The 23,777-nt window shown below is 35.6% G+C and overlaps 1 protein-coding gene across 1 annotated transcript; it reads left to right on the top strand.

The window, feature by feature from the left end:
- Positions 1-19,417: 19,417 nt before the first annotated feature.
- On the top strand, positions 19,418-20,963 carry LOC131153920 (acetylajmalan esterase-like). Its single transcript, XM_058106363.1, has 5 exons — positions 19,418-19,694; positions 19,797-20,009; positions 20,107-20,246; positions 20,359-20,632; positions 20,746-20,963. Exons 1-5 carry the CDS (start codon positions 19,418-19,420, stop codon positions 20,961-20,963), a joined length of 1,122 nt encoding a protein of 373 aa, XP_057962346.1.
- The last annotated feature ends 2,814 nt before the right edge of the window (positions 20,964-23,777 follow it).

Genomic DNA, 23,777 nt, shown 5'->3' with positions numbered 1-23,777 from the left:
TGTTATATGGAATTTATTTTGGGAGTTGTGTTGAATGATTTGGGGAAAATGTGAATTGCAGGTTTTAGGGATGTGAATGCCGAAGGGCATAAAAATTGGGTGTTTTTGTGAAATCTCAGTAAATTAGGTAAGGGGAATATATTATTACAGTTGATTTGAGAAATACTGGATGAGTTATTATGTGAAAATGGAATTATGTTATTTTACCTGAAATTTATTATGATATAAATATTAGATGAAAACTTGTGTGGCATATGATTTATATTGAAATGTGTACATGGAAATATGATTATTGAATTGATGAAATGAATTGTGAAAGTTGAAATGAGATTATTGAAAATATGAATTGAGATATGAGATTTGAAATGGGGGAAATGTTGAAAGTGAAATGTACAGAAAAATGAACATATTTTGAGAAATGATGAATATGTGATATGGAAAGGTTTTATTGAGAATTGTGAATTTTATGAAATGAAATATGTATATGTATTTATGAGATGAAATGAGTTGTGAATACTGAAAATGTGAACATTGCAATGTTAATACTGCAATGAGATTTGAAATGTGAATATGAGAAATATGGTTATGGGAAATGTGAATAAGTGAAATGTGAATATTGCAACGCTAATTCTACAATATGAAAATGAGAAATGTGAATATGAGAAATATAATTATGGGAAATGTGAATATTGCAACGCTAATTTTGCAATATAAAAATGTGAAATGTGAATACGAAAAATATGATTATGGGAAATGTGAATATGGGAAATGAAAGTATTGAACCGTTAATTCTGCAATATGTATATTAAATTGTGAGAAATGAAATGTGAAATTCCGAAAGGGGAATACAAACATGTGATTGAAGAAATACCAATGCCACATAATGATTGTTGGTATGTGGCAGTGATAACCCTTATGGATGGATATGGAAACCTTAATGATGGGTTGTGTTATTGAGAGCACGACACCGTTGCTAGTGGTGTTAGTGCAACCACACAGGCTCGTGGAGCGTGTGGCGTGACAGTCGACTGAGCTATATAGTAGAGTTGTATTACCCCCTGAACCCGGATCAGGGCTATAGGCCAACCAGTCATACTAAAGATACGAGATATGTGATAATATTTGATCTAAGTAGGTCGACCAACTGCGGTTAAGTCCAGCCTTTGGACCGCACAACCTCGACCATGGGGGGAAGCATGGTGTAGCAAATATCCTTAGGGTAGCCATGAGTACAGACACAGATGTATTGGTTATGGTGACACTTATGAGCTTGATATGAAAATGGAAATGAAAAGAGAATGATAATGGAAATGGAATGAAAATGGAAATGAAATGAGAATGGAAACGAGAAAGAAAATAAGAAATGAAATAGCGGGAGTTAAAAAATAATTAAAGCGAAGTAAAACACACCGCCTGAGGGCTAACTGAATAAGGTGAGTGCTCTGATAAGTATCAGTTGTAGCTGAGCCCGAGTTAATCGGGTTAGGCTATGAACAATATCAGGGTACAGGGAAGCTACTTGTATGGGTGGGTAAACTTCTCTATTCTTAGAAACTTCGCCGATAAACTTGGGTTACGAATGAATGATTTTGGAAATGGAAGTAAAAGCTTTTAAAAGCTTGTGTCGTATATCTATATGATTATGATTATGCAATTGGTGTGTTTTCTCAAAAAATATTATTATTGAAACAAATATGTGTTATTATATAATGAATATCATATTGTCACACACTGTAAATAATTTATTTCGTCTTATTGAGATGTGTCTCACCCAATCATTTAAATATTTCAGGAAATCAAACTAGACCTGGTGATAGTGCTTCAAGGTAGAGGGGAGCAGATACCCTGAGTAGTCAGGGTGAGTATTTTGTATTAGGGAGGTTTGATCCCCCTAGAGTTCTGTGGTTGACTTGTATTTATGGATGGTAGTACTCTGGTATACGTATTCGTTGTGGTATGTATGTATATATATTTGAAATGACATCCACTGTTAGGGTTGTGTATGGATATGATTGTATACCTGATACCCACTTTTGGCTCGGGTTATGTATTATGGTATCGGTAGTTGACGTGGCCGATATGTGGTGTATGTAGTATTTATATGGAAAAAAATGGTATGAAAAATTAGGACATCACATGATACCTTGTGTATAAGTATCTGTCATCATCACGACCTAGAGTGGATGTCGTGGTAATTTCTACATTCCATATATCTTACCTATATAGTAGAAAACATAAATATCCAAACCATATCCCAAAATACACAATACCAGAGTACTACTAATCCACCTATAAATATATACACACATGTACATCATTTCCCAAAAATCCCAAAATGCTAAGGGCTCTACTACTCAACCCGAGACTCACCTCAAAACTATGCCGACTCAACCGTAACCTCTATCCTGACCCAACCCTGCATGTCTCTCTAGGTTACCTGATATGTTCATAATGCTGGGGTGATACACCTCTCAGTAAGGAGAAACATGTTATACCATTGTGTGGCATATGAGTTTATACGTAAAACATATCCTTTATTAAAACTATAAATGAGATATCATGCAAAAGTATCTGTATTATAACTCATAGCTATGTCATTTAAAATATAGTGATTCTGAGTTAATTATTCAAACATACTTCTATCTTGAATATATAATCTCTTTTTTCTGAGTAATTCTGAGTTAATTATTCAAACATACTTCTATCTTTAATATATGTATATAATTCTAAAAAATTCCCTAGATGGTTGTATATCATGATTTAATCCCTTATGACAGGGTTATGGGGCCCGTAGGCGGGACTAAACACTGGTTGGCCTACAAGTTCTAGCCTAACTGTATTTATGTATATGATTGTAGCACGATAGGCCTACTCCACTTGGTCTGGACGTTAAGGAGCCCTCTACTCTACTTGCGGCACAATCGACATTCAATGCCATACTCTATCTGAGATGTATGGTTGCACTATCTATATTGTATAGCTACGATACCGTGCTCTATAAACTGCTCTGTTCCATCAGGGTCTGATACTATACAATACTTTTTCTATATAACATTTATCTGTTTTACCTTGATTCTGTATAAATTGTATTTACCATGATGTTGTAATTCTCTGTATTAACCATGACACTATAATATAACTGTATATCTGTATCAACTGTAGTTCTGTATGTCATGGTTCTATACTCTGTATATCATGGTTTTGTAAAACTCTGTTCATGATTCTGTAAATTCTATATAATCATGGTTCTGTAAAACATTGTATTTCCATGATCCTGTAATTTGAATTTCATAGTACTGTATAAACTATATGTCTAAATTCTACAAAAATGTGTAAACTATAATTCTGTAAAATACTGTATAACCATAACTATGTAAATAAAATTGTATAATCTGTATATCGTAATTTTTGTGAAAACTATATAATCATATTTCTATAAATCTGTATAAAATTTTGTAATATTCGAGTGCTACTCATGCCACACAGTTAGTTAAAGCATATTAAATATAATCTGTAATACTGTATAATTTTCATGCTCTGATCTGTTCAAAATCATACTCTAAATTATAATCAAATACTATGTTTTACTAATAAGATTTCTATTTTAACTGGCATAACATATTTCTCTTACTTAACTAACTGGGAAGCAGACTCAACTTTAATCCTTACGCCCACAGCATACCAACTCAAAATCCTGTAAAAATATACATTTCCTAATTAAATTAACCCAAACTCAGAATAATAATTATGCTCATATTTTCCTTAGGCTCACATTTCCCATTATATCCATGAATTTCTAATCTATTAATCATTTATCAATGTTACCTGATTTCCTGAGGAACACCCGCTGGGATCCTCAACCCATGCCTGAGGTCTTTGGAAACTCAAACCCTCAAATCAGAACACCCTAGTTTAATTAACCTAAACACCAGTATAATTCCAGCTTATACAAAATCTGAGTTCAAAAAAGTCTGATAACTATAAAACCCCCAAAATAACCTACTTACCCTGATTTTGGGATGATGCCCAAACTTCTCAAACCAAAATTCTACTCCGACTAAGTTGTAGAGAATCTTCCCGGGATCATCATGGTAACTTCTGATCGTTGAACCGGGGAAAACGAGGGCAAAAACCTAGGGAGAAGGCAGAGAAACCGTAGGTAGAGAGGGAAAGCAAAATAGGAAATGAAATTTCACTGAAAAACTAATTTTACGAATATGCATAGACTTCTACCATGTGGCTTCATCGACGAACCGAAGAGGACAAACCAATGGGTCAAAAATATCCTCCTCTTGGTATCTCTTCGTTGACAAACTTAAACTCGTCGACGAACACTATATGGGAGCTCGTCGACGAAACCAGGGCGTTCATCAACGAACCCTACTTTATCCCCTTTTAATTTTATGTCCTCTCTATTATTTAATTAGTATAGTTTCCGAGTCTCTACACATCTTATAAGAACCTTTTTAAGTCATATTTCACCAAGAAATAAGGGAATCCATTACATCCGTGTAAGTCACCGAATTAATCACAAGGGTTGCAACTAATTCATATTCATGCACCTTTCATTCATTCAAGAAGCAAAATAAAGGATGATTTGTGCATAAAAAACATGTAAAGTTTCATTAGTGATCATACTAGAAAAACCAAGTCACCTTCATGCATATATTCAAAGTTAAGAGAGGCATGATGCCCAAAACAAACCACACAGTTATTTCCTTGTAACCCTATCAACCAACCTCAAACTCCAACCTTCTACAACCCTTGATGTTGCTGCTGCTTTTTGCAGCATTATTTTGGCTATCTAAATAACAATCAAACACCCTAACAACCTCCCATTGGCTGGCATAAAATAAACCCTAAAGCAACCTCAAAATCTCCATGCTTCAGCTATAGAAGAAATAATGCTGTTGTTTTTCAATGAATATTTTCCCACACTTTATTGATGTAATAAGAGCTAACTTATATACGTAGGTGGGAAAAACTATTTACGGTAATGTACATCAATTTTTCAAAAACTATGCAGCAGTTACAAATTTGTCTAAGTCTATGTTGTGGTTACAAAAATATAAAAAATTGATTTTGAATGATCTTGCTTGATGGTAGGCTAGATGTGCTCTATTCAATCTTGGCCTTGATTCGTGCAATCTGTCTCTATACACCCCTGCAAGATGGAGCTTCCATCAGCAAGCCCAATCTTGTTTCTCAAGATTTCAGTTCTTTGTCTTAACAATGCCTTTATTAATAGGTCAGCCAATTGGTCTTGTGTATGAACATGTCTAACTTGGAGAGAAACACACTGAGCAAGATCACGAACAAAATGGAGATCGATTTGTATATGTTTCATGTGTGAATGTTGGACCGAATTGAAACATAGATGTGTAGCACCAAGGTTATCACATAGTAATAAGAGAGCTGCTTTTAGTGGAAAACCCAACTCGTGAAGAAGTCCAAGAAGCCACATTGTCTTAGATGCCGCATTTGCAAGGGTTCGATATTTAGCTTCAGTGGTAGATCTTGCAATTGCTCTTTGTTTCTTTGAGCTCCATGACATAGGGTTTGGGCCTAAGAAACTGATATAGGCTGTTGTGGAGGTTCGGCCATCAACATTTCCAGCCCAATACATTTCCAGCCCAATCAGCATTGAAATAGGTGATTAAAGGTGGAGGTCCAGATTTTGTGAGTTGTATACCTAGAAAATGGTTTAGTTTAAGTACTGAAGAAGCCTTTTTTTTTTTTTTTTTTTTGCAATGAGGTGAGTGATGGTAGGCTTGTGCATGAATTGGGACAACTTGTTAACCGCAAATAAAATATCTAGCCGCGTCAAAGAAAGATATTGCAGGCTGCCAATAATTCTTCGAAATTATGTGCTATCCACATTTTTTGTGCCATCAAGTAACTTGAGAGACTGAGTTGTGGAAAGAGGAGTTGAGACATCTTTTGTGCCCCTCATGTTGGTATTTGACAATGGCTCTTGAATGTACTTGTATTGTGAGAGAAAAAGTCCTACCTAAGTAGGTACAACTTCCACACCAAGGAAGAAATGACGTAGACCCATATCCTCAAGGGAAAAATGATCTCCCAATTTCTTGATAATTGAAGCCACAAATTTTTTGTTATTTCCTGTAATCAAAAGATCATCGACATACACCAAGAAATAACAAATTATAGAGTCCTTTCTATAAATAAATAAGGACGAATCAGCTCTGGAATTTTCGAACCCAAGCTCAAGTAGTGCATTTTTTAGTGTAGTGTACCAAGCCCGAGGGGCTTGTTTAAGTCCATATATTAATTTTTTGTAGCATGCAAACATACTTGGGTTTAGATGGATCTTTGAACCCTGGGGGTTGCATCATATACACAGTCTCAAATAATGCACCATGCAAAAAGGCATTATTAATGTCCATTTGCCTTAACTCCCAACCATTCACAATAGCAATAGAAAAAACTATTCTAATTGTGGCTGGTTTAACTATTGAATTGAAGGTATCTTTGTAATCAAGCTCGGGACGTTGATTATGACCCTTTGCAACTAACTGTGCTTTGAATTGATCCACTGATCCATCAGATTTTCTCTTCACCCTGAACACCCACTTGCAGCCCACTGGATTACAGTTCAAACGGATTGGCACTAGATCCCAAGTTCCATGTTTCATGAAGGTTGTAAGTTCATTTGACATAACATCATGCCACCGTGGTTGAGTTAAAGCCTGTCTCACACAGGTTGGTTCAATGGTCTCAGAAAGTGGATGTTTATACATGGAATTGAGTTGTTTGGGTTTTAAATTTTGATTCATAGACCGAGGGGTCATTTGGTGAAGTCCTTGAGCCATGTTTTGCATTTTCCATTAGAGGAGGTCACGCAGTTGGCTGTAAAATCATTGGAACTGTAGCAGAGAACAGTACTTCGCGGTGTGGCCCATTTGCTCACAAAGTTGACAACGTGGCGTGTAACGTTTGTGGTTGTTATTGGGCTTGGCAGACCCATTATTGAAGTGACATACATCACGTTGATGACCATTGGATTGGCGGGCTGGGCTTTGACCTTGGTTACATTGAGGCCCATTTGGTTTATAAGACTTCTTTGAGAAGTCACCTCCATACGAAGGTTTCCCTTTATTCATGTAGTTCTCCGTCATTACCATTTGTTGAGTAGCAGCCTCTAGACACCGAAGATAGGATTTATGACCTATCAAGAGGTCATGCAGCTCTTTAAACACCAATGACTTCTCCCATGCTCGGATCAGTGCAGCTATCTCACGGAAATCAAGTCCTAACCCATTCAAGACTTAGAGGGTTAAATCATCATTGGAAATTGGATGATTGATGATGGCGATTTCATCTGTTAGAGCCTTTACAACATGTAAGTAATCAGAGATTGATCTATTTCCATGCTGAATCAAGGTGAGTTCCTCCTTGAGTTGCATAGCCCATGTTCTTAAACGACTAGCACATAACGTTTTGAGTTTATTCTAAGCCTCGTGTGATGTTTTTGTTGTGGCTATGAGTGGTGTAATTGTGGGAGATGTAGAGGCTATGATGGCCTTGAGGATAGATTTATCTTGTCGAACCCAATGAGTTTTTTTTAGTTCGGTAGTTGAAGTGCCGACAGGAGAAGGGCAAGAAGATATGCCATTAACATAGTCAAACAAATCATAGCCAATAAGGAGGGCTTCGAATTGAGCACACCATTGAGGGAAAGTGGAGGGTGTTAACTTTTCATTGATTCGGGTAGTGATATTAAGGGCAATAAGTTGTTTACCATTGCCAGAAAGGAGATGGGTGTTTAGTGGGAGGTGAGGTGAGGAAGACGACATAGTTGCGATCAGTTGCTCTTGCGAGAATGGGCTCTGATACCATATAAAAGAAATAACACTGCTATTTTTCAATGAATATTTTCCCACACTTTATTAATGTAATAAGAACTGACTTATATACATAGTTGGGAAAAACTATTTACGGCAATGTACGTCAATTTTACTAAAACTATGTAGCAGTTACAGATTTGTCTAAGTCAATGCTGCAGTTACAAAAATATACAAAATTGATTTTGAATGATCTTGTTTGATTGTAGGCTAGATGTGCTCTGTTCAATCTTAGCCATCTCACACATTGCATTGTTCTAATTCTTTTATTCAAAATTTGCACTTCCAGATTCTGCAATATCCAAAAATCAGCATCCTTTAACTGATTCATTCCTGTTCCTGCTCAAAACCTCCTCCCAATACTTAATGGACAGCCACACATCTATACTACTCTCCAATTTCCCCTCCATTCTAACTGCACATCTCCTTCTCCACGGCCTTCAAACAACTAAACAAGGAATCAAACCCATCAAAGATCCCAAATGAGAAAATCTGGAAGCCCTATTAAACCACATTTGAACTCTTTCTTTCCAACTTTGTTGTCTAAGGAAAGGAACATCTACCTCTATCGAAACCTTCCTCCAAACCTCAGTTGCAAGGTCTCCCTTATTTAACACATTCTCCATATCTTCTAACTACCTCATCTCACAACAACTACACGCCCAAGCAAGTGAAACCCCCACCCTTCTCACCTTTTCATCAACACTTAAGCACTCAAAAGTGGTCTTCCACATGCAAATAACAATTTTCTGCGATAACCATTTATTCCAAACCCACTTTGCCCAATCAAACTTTGGAGCTCTAACTCTGATAACATCCCATGCAAACTTTGTATTAAAGCAACCATCCTTTTCTGGGAGCCATAGCAGTATGTCCAAAGAGTTTCTAAGATTTCCCACCTTTTCCATCACTTCTTCTGCTTTATTATACCCCAGATTCCTCTGCAAATTTTCCACATCCCACACATTATTAATAACTAAATCTTTGAATCTGATATGTGAATGTACACCATCTGGACACTCTGTAAACAAAGGTCCCGAATCTAGAAACTTATCATACCACAATTTTACATCTCCTTCTCTAACCTTCCACTTAGATTTACTTAACATTTCAGGCATACCCTGTAGAACTTTCCTCCAAAAGGAAGAATCCGATCCATGAGGTCTGCAAAGAGCAAAATGTCCTCCTTTCACATATTTAGCTTTAAAAAATCTAGCCCATAAAGAATTTTGAGTTAATAAATGTCAACCAAACTTCATGAATAAAGATCGTTGCACTTCCAAAATGTCCCTTACTCCTATGCCCCCCTCCTTTACAGGAACACGCAATTTCTTCCAAGCCCTCTATTTCATTTTTTCTTTTCCATCCTTAAAACCCAAAAAAAAAAAAAAAAGCAAACATACCTTGTATCCTTTTTATCACCATTTCGGGACATTTAGAATAGCTAACAGATGCAATGACATACTCAAAAGCACATGTCTCAACAAAACTAGATGACCTCCTTGACACAAGAATCTACTTTTCCATCCGTTAACTCTCTTACTTATTTTTTTAATTAAAGGGTCAAAATGACAGTCCTTCAATTTACCATCCACTATTGGCACACCCAAATACGTAGAAGGAAATTTACCTTCACTATAACTTATTCTTGAAGAATTTCTTCCTTCCTCTGAACACCCAACTTCTTTGAGAAAAAAATAACGGATTTATCTTTATTCACCCATTGACCAGTCCAGTTTTCATACTCCTTAATCACCTCCATTATCTGTCTAATAGATTTTTTTCCAGCACTAGCAAATATAACAACATCATCCACGTACATTAAATGCAATATAATAGGTGCACCACACGGATGTGCAAACGGTAAAATTCGCTTTTCAGACAGCTTTTTTTGAATTAATTTAGAAAGAATTCCTTCCATGATGATGAAAATATACGGCAACAACAAATCCCCTTACCTCAAGCCCCGTTTTGACTTGAAAAAACATCTATAAGTGTCATGCATCATGACAAAAAACCATGGGGTAGAAATACAATTCTGAATCAACTTACAAAACCAATTTGGAAAACCAAAAGCATGGAAAGTCTGGTCTACCACCTTCCACTCCACTCGATCATACGCTTTGTTCATATCAAGCTTTAGCATTATATTACCTCCTCTCACCTGCTTATGTAAAATTTTGTCATCTCTTGAGCAAGCGTTATATTTTCGAAAATACTCCTCCCTTTCACAAAAGCACTTTGTTCTAAAGATATTAAATCGCCCATCACCAACAAAAGCTTGCCAACAAAGATTTTGGAGAAAATTTTATAGATTCCGTTACAAAGGCTTATCGGCCAAAATTTCTCAAAAGACTGAGGATCCTTTACTTTAGGAATAAGCACTATGTAAGAAGAAAACAAAAAAATCGAGGCAACATATCACCTCTGAAGAATTCTCTTACCGCATCCATCACATCATTTTTAATAATCTTCCAACAGGTAATATAGAAAGAATACGCAAACTCATCCGGTCCCGGGCTACTATTCACAAAAATAAAAGAAATAGCTTCATAAACCTCCTCCTTAGTCGGTGCTTCCCTATAGACTCCTCAGAAACCACCGAATGGATAATACCGTCCAGATTTGACATTTGCACTGAATTATTTTGCCTCAAGAATTGCTCAAAATAATTCACAACCTCTTCATGAACCATTTGCATATTTTCCAACACCAAACCATTAGGAAGCACCATTGAATTTACACAAGAGTTACACCTTTTTTGCGTAATCATAGCATGAAAAAACTTTGAATTCTGATCACCATCACTCAACCATTTCATCTTTACTTGCTGCGCTAACCTAACCTCTTTCCTTCTATACCATACCTCCAACTCAGCCTTAGAAACAAGGAACTCTTCTTCAACTGATTCCGAGTACTCTTTCTGTAGTAAATTCTCATATTTTTCCACCCTTTCTTCCAACGCTTGAATAAAACCACCAACACTACCAAAAGTCTGTTTATTCCACACCCTAAGTCTTTGTTTTAGCCTTTTCAATTTACCCACCAATTTACACAATCCTGAATCCGCCACAATGTGTTCTCTCCAAGATGATTCAACAATCTCCAAAAAATCCCCATGCGACGTCCACATGTTCTAAAACCTAAAAGGCGCTGGTCCATACCTCTCCATATTCGCACACAGCTGTAAAATGATAGGAGAATGATCTGAAGTATTTCTTTTCAACAAAGAAGTGTTAGCTTCACTATATTTTATAGAGAAAACATTTTTAATCAACATTCTGTCCAGTTTTGGCCAACTTCTCATCAAACCTTGTTGGTCGTTACACCATGAAAATTGACTTCCTTCGAATTTGAGGTCCAATAATCCACATCTATTAATACAACCATTGAATTCAGCCATAAACAAACCCAATCGAGGTCTACCTCCTACCCTTTCCTCATCTGACCGAATTACATTAAAATCTCCTATAACGACCCAAGCCACATGAAAACCCGATAGCCCCTGAAGCTGTTCCCATAAATCTCTTCTCTTAATATGATAACATTATACAAAAGTAAGAAGTAAAGAGCCTCTATCCTCTGTTAACAAAACTGTGATTTGTTGTGGGCCCTATTGATGAAGGTCTCATAACACTTTAGTGGACTCAAATATTAATATAACATTTAGTAATTATAGTTTCAAATCTTGCATGAGAAATCATTTCTTACAAGTATTTTTCTTATGATCAAAACTAGTTGATAATGTATACTTAATTAGTACCATTCATAAAATAGTCCAACGAAGCGCTCGATGAATCACACTCTTGAATCCTACTTTTTAGCAGAAAGATTAAGATTTTAACCTTTATATGAAACTAGATTGAATTTAGAAATTTTAGTACTTTAATAGATTAATTAGATGATCCATTTGTCATACTTGAGATTTAAAATATATATATATATATATATATATATATATATATATATATATATATATATATATTGGCACCTCTATTATTGAAGACAAATGTATCAAGTTTCTTTTAAATACACACGATTCTAAATTCAAGTTCCAAAATCCATAATTTTAAATAAAACTTATACAATTTTTGAAAAATTTAAAATAAGTCATCTGTTTTTTTTTTTTTTTTATAATTATTTTGAAATTTATATATAAAAAAACTATAAGTTTGGCACAACTGAATCAATTTTTATTATCTTGAAAAGTTAATAAATAGGTGAAAATTTCTATAATTATTTAGAAAAGTAAAAATGCAAAATAAAAGATATTGTTACACAACTAAACGACTGGTATAAGAGTTGTTTATTTTGTTTTAAATTATCTTTTAAATATCCCCAAGCAATTCATAATTATTTATAACTCTTTATTTTGTTTTAAATTATCTTTTAACATACTAAAATATCTCTACGTAATCATAGTGGTGAACAAATATTATCAAAAAATTAAGAGACCTTTTTTTTTTTTTAAGAAGGGCAGCACCTCCATTTATTTATTGATAACCCCTCACTTTTGGCAGAGGAATACCGTGGTTACAAGACAATCAATGGGAGATAACAAAAGACAAACGTTAAAAACCTCCCAAAGAACAACACCAACATCCAGCCAAAACCGGGTTACAAGTCCAAACAAAACGAAACAAATTAGGACCTACAAAACAAACCTCACACAACAAAACAAAACAAAAGATAAACAGCAAAAAACATAAGCAAAAACCAAAAGGAAATCAGCTAAACATACCTCATATAAGTTGTACCCATCTTCTCCAATTTATACAAATCATTGCTAACTCTAGGGAGTTGACTACTATTTGTAAACAAACTATTCCTCCCCATAGCACCTTGTCGAGCCAAGGCATCTGCCACTTTGTTTCCTTCTCTATACGAATGATTTATCGAAAAATCCACTCCCTCCAATAAACCAATAAGCTGCTCCCAAAAATCCCACAAATACCACAATGAGCACTTCCTGGCTCTAATCCAATTAACTACAATATTTGAATCACATTCAATATTGATACAGGTATGACCTAAATGTTTGCAAATCTTTATACCCTCCAATACAGCTCTCAATTTAGCTTTATTATTTGAACAAGAACCAAAATATTTTGAAAAACCAAATACAAAAGAACATGTATGGTCTCTAAGGATGCCACCACCACCCGCCGGCCTTGGGTTCCCCAGGCTGCTCCCATTCAAATTTAGTTTCAACCTCCTTTGCCTTAATTTTAGCCATCTCACACTCTGCATAGTTTTAATTCTTTTATTCACAATTTGCACTTCCAGATTCTGCAATACCCAAAAATCAGCATCCTTTAATTGAACCATTTCTGTCATGTTCCTACTCAAAACCCCTATCCAATACTTAATGGAAAGTCACACATCAATACTACTCTCTAATTTTTCTCCCATTGTAGCCACACATCTCCTTCTCTACAGCCTCAAAACTACTAAACAAGGAATCAAACCCATCAATGAACCTAGTTGAGAGAACCTAGAAGCCCTATTAAACCACATTTGGACTCTTTCTTTCCAACTTTATTGCCTAAGGAAAGGAACACCAACCTCAACTGAAACCTTCCTCCAAACCTCATAAGCAAGGTCTCCCTTATTTAACACATGCTCCAAATCTTTTGATTACCTCATCTCATAACAATTACACGCCGAAACCAGAGAAACCCCCTCCCATCTCACCTTTTCATCAACACTCAGGCACTCAAAAGCAACCTTCCACATACAAATAGAAATTTTCTTCGGTAACCATTTGTTCCAAACCCACTTAGCCCAATCAAATTTTGGAGCTCTAACTCTGATAACATCTCATGCGGATTTTGCATTAAAGCAACCATCCTTTTCCGGGAGTCATAACAGAATGTCCGAAGAATTTCTAAGATTTCCCACCTTTTCCATCACTTTATCCGTTTTATTAAACCCCAGAATCCTCTACAAATTTTCCACATCCCACGCATTGTTGATAACCAAATATTTTAATTTGATATGAGATTGTGCACCATTTGGATAATTTGCAAACAAAGGTCCCGAATCTAGAAACTTATCATACCATAATTTTACATCTCCTTCTCTAACATTCCACTTAGATTTACTTAACAGTTCAGGCATACCCTGTATAACTTTCCTCTAAAAGGAAGAATCTGATCCATGCGATCTGCAAAGAGCAATATGTCCTCCTTTCACATATTTAGCTTTAAAAAATCTAGCCCATAAAGAATTATGCGTTAATAAATGCCAACTAAACTTCATGAACAAAGACCGTTGCACTTCTGAAATGTCCCTTACTCCAATGCCCCCCTCCTCCACAGGAACACACAATTTCTTCCAAGCCCTCCATTTCATTTTTTCTTTTCCATCCTTAAATCCCCAAAAAAAAGAAGCAAACATACCTTAAATCTTTTTAATCACCAGTTTTGGTACATTTACAACAGCTAACCAGGGGTGTACACGGTTCGGTTTGGTTCAGTTTTTGCCAAAACCGCCAACCGAACCGAACTCCTCGGTTTTCAAAATGACTAAATCGAAACCGAACCGTATACCGTCGGTTTATGAACAAACCAAACCGTGAACTTTGCAGTTCGGTTCGGTTATTTTCGGTTTTACTGAATTTTGAACTATCAAAAGAATATTAATACTTGAGCCTGGGAGCCACAGCCCATTACGGCATTACAGAACTCCTAGGCCAAGGCTTTAATTGCAAAGCCCAAACCATGAGACATGTTAAAAGGCGGATCCATACAAAATATATAAGGTGGGATCCTAGTTCACTTCCCATTTCCAACCGATGTGGGATGGCTAGCAATTAGCATGTGGTTCCTACAGCTGCATGCGCCTTCGCAAATCTATTTGCCCTCTTTGCAGTTCACTGGTAGCCACCGGCCTCTCTTTCTCTCTCGCAAACTCACACACACAAACAGAGATGGGGGTGTGCACTGCACACCAAGACGGTGAAGAAATCTTCTCGGCAGCCGGCAGGTGATCAAGAAGTACTACTCTTGCATAGTCGCATGACCCTGGATTTCCACACCAAAACGAGATCGCCGGCTTCTCCTGTTCTCCACCCATCTCATGAAACGGATCCAGAAGGCAGAAGGGTTCTATGTTCTGTTCGTCGTGTCCGAGGCATCTCTCTCAAGCTCCAAGAAGAGGAGTGCGAGCGTCGCATGGAGCCATGGACTTCATCCCAGAAATCTCCGCCATCCAGACCGACCAGAGGTGGATTTGGAGGTGGTTTCTCGCCAACGGCTGGCGATCCAACACGGCAACACCAACAGGCAGCATCTATAATATATAATTATTTTTTATTAATTCAGTTTTCGGTTTTTCGGTTTGATTTTGGTTCGAAACCGAAATTTTTTGTATTTCAAAATCGAAACCAAAACCGCAAATCGAAAAACCGAACCGAAATGTGTTTCGGTCCAGTTTTTGATTTTTCGGTAAATTTTGTACACCCCTACAGCTAACAGATGCAATGACATACTTGAAAGCACATGTCTCAACAAAACAAGACGACCTCCTTGAGACAACAGTCTACTTTTCCAACCCTCAACTCATTGATTTTTTGGATTAAATGGTCAAAATGACAGCCTTTCAATTTACCATCCACTATTGGCACATCCAAATACGAAAAAGGAAATTTACCCTCAATAAAACCAGTCTCTTGAAGAATTTCTCCTTTCCTCTGAACACCCAACTTGTTTGAGAAAAAAATAGCTGATTTATCTTTATTCACCCTTTGGCTAGTCTAGTTTTCATACTCCTTAATCACCTCCATTAACTGACTAACAGATTTTTTTCCAGCATTAGCAAAAAAAACAACATCATCCGCATACATTAAATGTGATATAATAGGTGCACCACACGAGTGTGCAAATGGTAAAATCTGCTTCTCAAGCAACTTTTTTTGAATTAATTTAGAAAGAATTTCTTCAATGATGATGAAAATATACGGCAACAACAGATCCCCTTACCTTAAACCCCTTTTTGACTTGAAGAAAGCTCTATAAGTGCCATGCATCATGACAAAAAACCATGGAATGGAAATACAATTCTGAATCAACTTACAAAACCAATTTGGAAAATCAAGAGCCTTAAAAATCTGATCTACCACCTACCACTCCACTCGATCATACGCTTTGCTCATATCAAGCTTTAGCATTATATTACCTCCTCTCACTCGCCTATGTAATAATTTTGTCATCTCTTGAGTAAGCGTTATATTTTCAAAAATACTTCTCCCTTTCACAAAAATACCTTGTTCTAAAGATATTAAATCACTCATCACCAACGAAAGCTTACCAACAAGTATTTTGGAGAAAATTTTATAGATTACATTACAAAGGCTTATCAGCCGAAATTTATCAAAAGACTGAGAATCCTTTACCTTAGGAATAAGCACTATGTAAAAGGAACAAAAATACCGAGGCGACATATCACCTCTGAAGAATTCTCTTACTGCATCCATCACATCATTTTTAATAATCTTCCAACAGGTAATATAAAAAGAAGACCTAAACCCATCTGGTCCCGGGCTACTATTCACGGAAATAGACGAAACAGCTTCATAAACCTCCTCCTCGATCGGTTCTTCCCTCAGCTGACCTATAAACTCCTTAGAAACTACTAAATGGATGATATCTTCCAGGTTTGACCTTTGCACCGAACTATTTTGCCCAAATAATTGCTCAAAATACTTCACAGCCTCGTCATAAATCATCTGCATATTTTCTAACACCGAACCATCAGGAAGCATCATTGAATTTACACAATAATTTCGCCTTTTTGGCATCATCACGGCATGGAAAAACTTTGAATTCTGATCCCCGTTTATCAACCATTTCATCTTTGCTTGTTGCACCAATCTAGCCTCTTCCCTTCTATACCAAACCTCCAATTCAGCCTTAGAAATAAGGAACTCTTTTTCAACTGATTCCGAGTATTCTATCTGTAGTAAATTCTCATATTTTTTCACCCTTTCCTCCAACTCTCAAATAAAACTACCAACACGACCGAACATCTGTTTGTTCCACACCCTAAGCCTTTGTTTTAGACTTTTTTATTTACCCGCCAATTTACACAATCCTGAATCCACCACAATGTGTTCTCTCCAAGATGATTCAACCATTTCCAAAAAATCCCCATGCGATGTCCACATATTCTGAAACCTAAAAGGCGCTGGTCCATACCTCTCCATACTTGCACACAGCTGTAAAATGATAGGAGAATGATCTGAAGTATTTATTTTCAACAAAGAAGTCTTAGCTTCACCATATTTTATAAAGAAAACATTATTAATCAACACCATGTCCAGTTTCGGCCAACTTCTCATCAAACCTTGTTGGCCGTTACACCATGAAAATTTACTTCCTTCAAATTGGAGGTCCAATAACCCATAACTATTAATACAACCATTGAATTCAGCCATAGACGAACCCAAGCAAGGTCTACCTCCCACCCTTTCCTCATCTGACCGAATTACATTAAAATCTCCCATAACAACCCAAGCCATATCAACACTCGACATCCCCTGAAGTTGTTCCCATAAATCTCTTCTCTCAATATGATAACATTTAGCATATACAAAAGTAAGAAGCAGGGAGTCTCTATCATTTGTTACCAAAACTGTCACACATTGATTTAACATACCCACCCAATCCACTTGAACATCATCTTTCCAAAACAACCAAATTTTCCCACCTTCCTCTACATTAAAGCAAAAGTTAGTAAATTGAAAATACATCGCCCACCTTTGTATCTTTTCTATATCTTGAAAAGGTTCCGAGACTGCCAAAATCGAAACTTCCTGATCCTTCACGATTTGTTTCAATCTTCTCTTCGACATGCCCAATCCTCTTATATTCCAAAACATAATTTTGTCAATCATAGGTTCAACTTTTGAGGAACTACCTTAGACCTCTTAGACTTTCTCCCTTGTCCATCATCTTTATTTCTTCCTTTTGATTCACCCACTGTCACATTACCTCGATCAGAATATTATTCTTTTTGAGTATCAATGCAAACCTCCAAATCTCCCTCAAATACCACATCATAATTATCCCTCCACACTCCACCCTCCACTTCACCCTCTCTCTCATCCACCTCCTCCACTAAAATCAACTCTCCATCCTTATCCTTTTCAACTTTTCCCCTCCCCCCTTCATAAATAATTCCGATTTCCTGAACAAACCTAGATCAATCTCCCCGTTCTACCTGCACCCCTACCACCCTTGACTTCTGGTCTTTACAATGATCGGCTTTCTCTCCACTCTTCTTCTCGACCAAATTAACTTCCTCCACTTTTTTAGTACCCACATTATTAACCTCATTCACAATTTCTTTATTTTTCTTAATCACCTTCGACGGACCATTCACGTTTCCATCCTTCCTCTCCTCCACCCGTTGTTCCTGACTCTTCAAAACAGGATCTTCCTCTTCAACTATCATATTCTCTTTTCTACTCACTTCTTTCCAAACCATCCCATCTACCTCCTTCCTCATACCTACCTTCCTTTTATCCTTAAGCTTAACTCCAAACCGGTATACTACTTCAGTGTGACCTTGCCTACAACATTTGTTATAATAGAAACCCCTCTTCTCATATATTACCCTTTGCCAATTCTGTTTTTGAACCATTAGGCTATCTCGTTCAAATTTTTGGTCAAGATGTTTTGTTTCAATTTTTAAAATTAGATCATACGGGGTAAGAATAAGGAAGACTATAGAATGATCAAAAGGGAGTTTTAACTTTTTTATTATCATCAAATTAAACGGCTAAGATAAAGTGTGCCAAAATGTTCATCAAGAAATGTGTATTCATATTTCATAGGTTAATCCAATGAATAGAAGTTGGGGTTTAGATATGCATATATGGGATGAATTGAATTAATTAACTGATAAAAGTAATTAAACAAAAGAATCCAAATGAAAGCTGGGATTGAGAAAAAATGGATTGTACAGATAGATCTTTGATTAACTAAATATTAGGAGGTTTGGATAACATAGTATCCTTTGATTCATTTTTCAAATTTAAATGCTTTTGTTAATTCGAAATACTTGGAGGATATAAAATTAATACTCTGCCCAAAAACTAACTTGGATGTGATAAAATCTGATAAGATGAAATTAAAGTATAACGAAGTCATCCCAAATTAATGGGGCATTAATATATGTGTTTTAATTTAAAGGGTTTTTCTGACAATCCAATCCAGTCTCCAAATCTATATAACTTTTCAAATTAATTAAAGGTTAGCTCATGATCTCCCAAATTCCGAAATACTTGGGAGATATAATTCATCATCCCATGCAGTTTTTCAAAAGCAGGAAGCTAAAGCAAGCTCGTCATCGATCATCATCTTCATCAACTCCAAAATACTTGGGATGATGACTATGCCCGCATGCTTTGGATAATACTAAAATATGAATTCCCGAAAATCTTGGGTGAGATTAGAATCCTCAATTCACACGTACTCTATCCCATTCTCTCTATAAATACCAACCCATCTGCATCAATTTCTCCATCCATCTGTTAATTGATCAAGGCAATGGCTTCCACTTCCTCTCTTTCTCTTCTTCTTCTTCGCCTTCTTCTTCTTGTTTTTCTTCTGATTCCCAGTTATTCCGTCGATGCCCATCCGCTTCAGAGTTGCATGTTTGATGCCATTTATCAAATGGGTGATTCCATCTCCGACACCGGCAATCTCGTTCTCGAGTCTCCCCTTGGTTCCTCCACCGCTTTTGCCCGCCTTCCCTATGGCCAAACCTTCTTCGGCAATGCCACCGGCAGGTGCTCCGACGGCCTCCTTATGATCGATTACCTCGGTAATATACATACCGCCCTTCTCCCTTATAATTTCTTTTGGAAAAAAACCAAAAATTGTTTGCATATTAATGACGAAGCATACTAATTTTTTTCTTAAACAGCGCTGGCTGCTGGACTTCCATTTGTGAATCCATACATGAACAGGGATGCCAACTTTGGCCATGGCGTCAATTTTGCGGTTGCTGGTTCTACTGCTTTGCCAACCGATGTTCTTGCACGGAATGGCATCGTCTCTTTGGTCACCAACACCTCCCTTCATGTTCAACTCCATTCCATGCTTTCCCACTTCAATTCCATTTGTTCCAATCAAAGAGGTTTGTTATAATTTTGATGAGATTAATTAATAAAATACTTCATATATGTAATGGCCAATATGTATTCACTGGGGTTAATTTTTTGCAGATTGTGCAGAGAAACTCCAAACAGCACTGTTCATGGTGGGAGAGACCGGAGGCAATGACTATAACTATGCTTTGTTTCAAGGAAAATCTACTGAACAATTGAAGAGCCTTGTCCCCAACGTTGTTGCCACCATAAAGCATGCTGTTGAAGTAACTATTCTTCTTCTTCTTCTTCTTCCTCCTCCTTGAAATAAGCATTAAAATTTTATTTGGACATAATATATCTTCTGCTTATTTAATAATTCCCTTGCAATGACTGCAGAGAGTGATCGAATATGGCGCTGCCCGGGTGGTTGTTCCTGGCAATTTCCCTATTGGTTGTATGCCAATCTATCTCACAGGCTTCCACACCAACGATTCGGCAGCCTATGACCAATTTGGATGCTTAAAAGAGTTGAACAACTTTGCAATGTATCACAATGATCATTTGCAAAAGGCCATCAATGAATTGGTAGGAAAAAACCCAAATGTTATCATTGCATATGCCGATTATTATAATGCTTTCCTATCGCTCCTTCAGAATGCCCCATCTCTTGGTGAGTCAATCTCTCTATTTGATGTTGGACGCTATTTTGAGATATTTTATATGAATTTCATTCAAAATCTCATTTTTTCTTTTTTGAATTTTCTTTTGCTATCTTTTATTCAGGTTTTGATGAGCTTTCTACACAAAAAGCTTGCTGCGGGAAAGGAGGGGATTACGATTTTGATTTGGCCAACATGTGTGGAGCTCTAGGAGTACCTGTTTGTCCCGATCCTCACCGTCACATCAGTTGGGATGGTGTTCATTTGACAAGCAATGCGTACAAATATATGTCAGATTGGCTCATCAAAGATCTTTTGCCCAAGTTACAGTGCATTTTCTAATCTTTCTTAGTTATGTTAGGCATGTTAAGTCAGATAGCGATTTAGTTGTATATTTTTTAGTTATGACTTCTAGTTTTGATGAGTTTTTTGCTCAATATAGATTGAAGTAATTGATTTTGCATTAATAAAAGAATTACTTTTTATTTAATGTTTTGAGGTGTTAATGTTTCATGGATGCACTGATAAACTCCACATTAAGTGGCGAGCTTGTTTGCATAATATGTATAATCAACCCACTAAACAAATAAATGATATAAAGTTGATTGTGCAACCCTTTATTGCTTATCCTTGGACCAACAATACGTAAAATCTTTTCCCGAGGAAAAACCTCTTCTCTTACATAGTTTTAGAGTGCCCACACCAATATTAAACATTGATCCCATATTTAAAGAGCAAGATTTTTTTTTCACTTGAAATTCAAAGCAAAACAACTATATAAATACACACACACACACACAGGCTTTTAACATATATAGCTTCCTGCAAAGCTGTATAGCTTAAAAATTTATAAAGCTTTAAGTGCCTTTGTTCAATTGTTGCAATCGTGTGTGCTAGAGCCGCATAACTTGAAATTTTGGAAAGCTTTAAGGGTCTTTCTTCAATTGTTGTAATTTAGCACATAGAAACATACATGTATGTTAAAGCAAATTTTCAAATCTATAATTCAAGCTCCATGCTCCCAAATATAGCATGATCTTTGTTTATGTAGCATTGACATATCTATATTACACCAATTTTCACATTCAAATAGATTTCTATAGTAATTACTTGTTCTTCTCTCTCTCTCTCTCATATATATGAATAAAAAAATTTAGTAGAGGTTTGGTTCTTAGTTTTGTATCTTTTTTTAATAAAAATTAACCTCTCAATACTTAAAATTAAATGAATAATGGGTTGACTATTATTTGAATAGATAACGTTATAAATGGATAACTGACTCATTAATAATCAATCCATAAATGGACAAATGAATCTTTATTGACCATTCAATTTTACCAATAGTTAGAATTTGAGACATCCAAGTTCGAGATTTTGGATTTGACTTTTGAGAGGAGTGATAAGGGAATAGGAGACGAATTACCTCTAGTTGTGTAGCCCAAGCACAGTATGAACATTCAGTTGACCCAAATAGAAAAAAATAAAAATTAATATGTCTAGTTACAGTGGTCCATGCCAAATAAACGAATGGGCACATTTATTTTTTAAAGATGAAAATTTTATGATGAGAGTAAAGTTAAAAATTACGTGGACATAAATTTTATTATTTGTTTTAATTTATTGTTCTAAACATATTTAAATTTTCATATTGTTTTCAATTTTTCAAAAATTAACACAAAGCTTGAAAATGACAATTTTAGAAAATTAGAAAATTCTTTGAAGTGAAGGTTCAGCTCTTGGCAGAAACAAACACTACCGGAGTCGGGCGACGACCTTCTTATCCACCAATCGGCGGTATGAGAAGGGGTACCTGCAAGGAGAGAGAAAGAAAGAGAACCCTGAGAGGCTGAGACTTGCTATTATTTGGTGGGTTGGCGACGCCAGTGGTTTTAACTATTGATGATGAGTTTGGTTATAGTATTGGCAAAAATAAAATTAAATTAAATTAGAATATTAAAAACAAAATAAAACAAAAATTAAAAATAAAAACGACCCCTCTCGAGCTTTGAACTAAATAGTGCGTGCTTCATACCTCTCTACTTCATGTAATTTTTAAAAAAGTGTAAAAAATATAACAAAAAATTAAATAATATAAAAGCATTCTTCAATACTTATAAATAGTTATAAAGGTATTTTGAGATAATTATTAGTAATTATAAAAATAAATTTGGCATAATTATAAGGGTGTTTTAGGATGGTTGTGATAATTAAAGTGGTATTTTGAAATAATTAGAATAAATTTGATATTTTTGAAAGTTTATATCAAAGGAGATACTGATAATTATAAGAATAAATTTGACATTTTTGAAATATGACACTAAGGGAGAATCTCCTTTATAGTATTAGAGATATTAGAAAAGATACTCACCTTCTTTGATATTTTAAAAATCCTAATTTTAAAAATTTCGTATATCTCTTCTAAGATTTGTTAAAAATATGCAAACCTTCCATTTACTTTTGTGAAAAAACAAACATTTTGAGGGCACAGTTATGGTATAACATATTAATATTATTTAACAATCATTCTCAACCTAGTAAAATTGGTTCGTGATATATATATAATTCAATAAGTAGTTTTCATAATATTAGAACTTAACCTATTATTTTACATCAATTTGTTCAACAAAACAGTCAAATATTGATAAATTTATATAAAAAGGGAAATACTTACAAAAAATGTATGTAGTATATAATTTTTTAATGATGTTACGAACATGTATACATATGACAGGAATTCACTTATAGAGGACCAATTTAAGTATAAAATTAATTTAGGAAAATAAATTACAATATAGAAAATTTTAATATTGAATGAGAATTTAAAATAAAAATTTAAGATGTTGTGATGGGGATCAACATGTCTTACCTATCTCTTTTGCAGATGTTGTGACACGTGGACGACCTCTCAATGTCCACTCCTTTGCTGATATGCTAACATGGACGACCTCCAGATGTCCACTTTAGCTCATAACTGTTTTGCAGGAACTCATGAGATTAATTGAAGACCTTTTGATTTGAAAACCATCTAACTATTTGGATGGAAGATTTTATCATTATGTTGATTTGTACTTGCTTGGATATTTTGGATTTGATATTTTGCTTGGATATTCCATTTCAAGACTAATTCCCAACATCTTCATTTTTTTGCCGCCAAAT

The sequence above is a fragment of the Malania oleifera genome, chromosome 4 (genome assembly GCF_029873635.1).
Source record: "Malania oleifera isolate guangnan ecotype guangnan chromosome 4, ASM2987363v1, whole genome shotgun sequence".
Classification (NCBI taxonomy): Eukaryota; Viridiplantae; Streptophyta; class Magnoliopsida; order Santalales; family Ximeniaceae; genus Malania; species Malania oleifera.
This window is presented reverse-complemented; position numbering and strand designations above follow the sequence as displayed.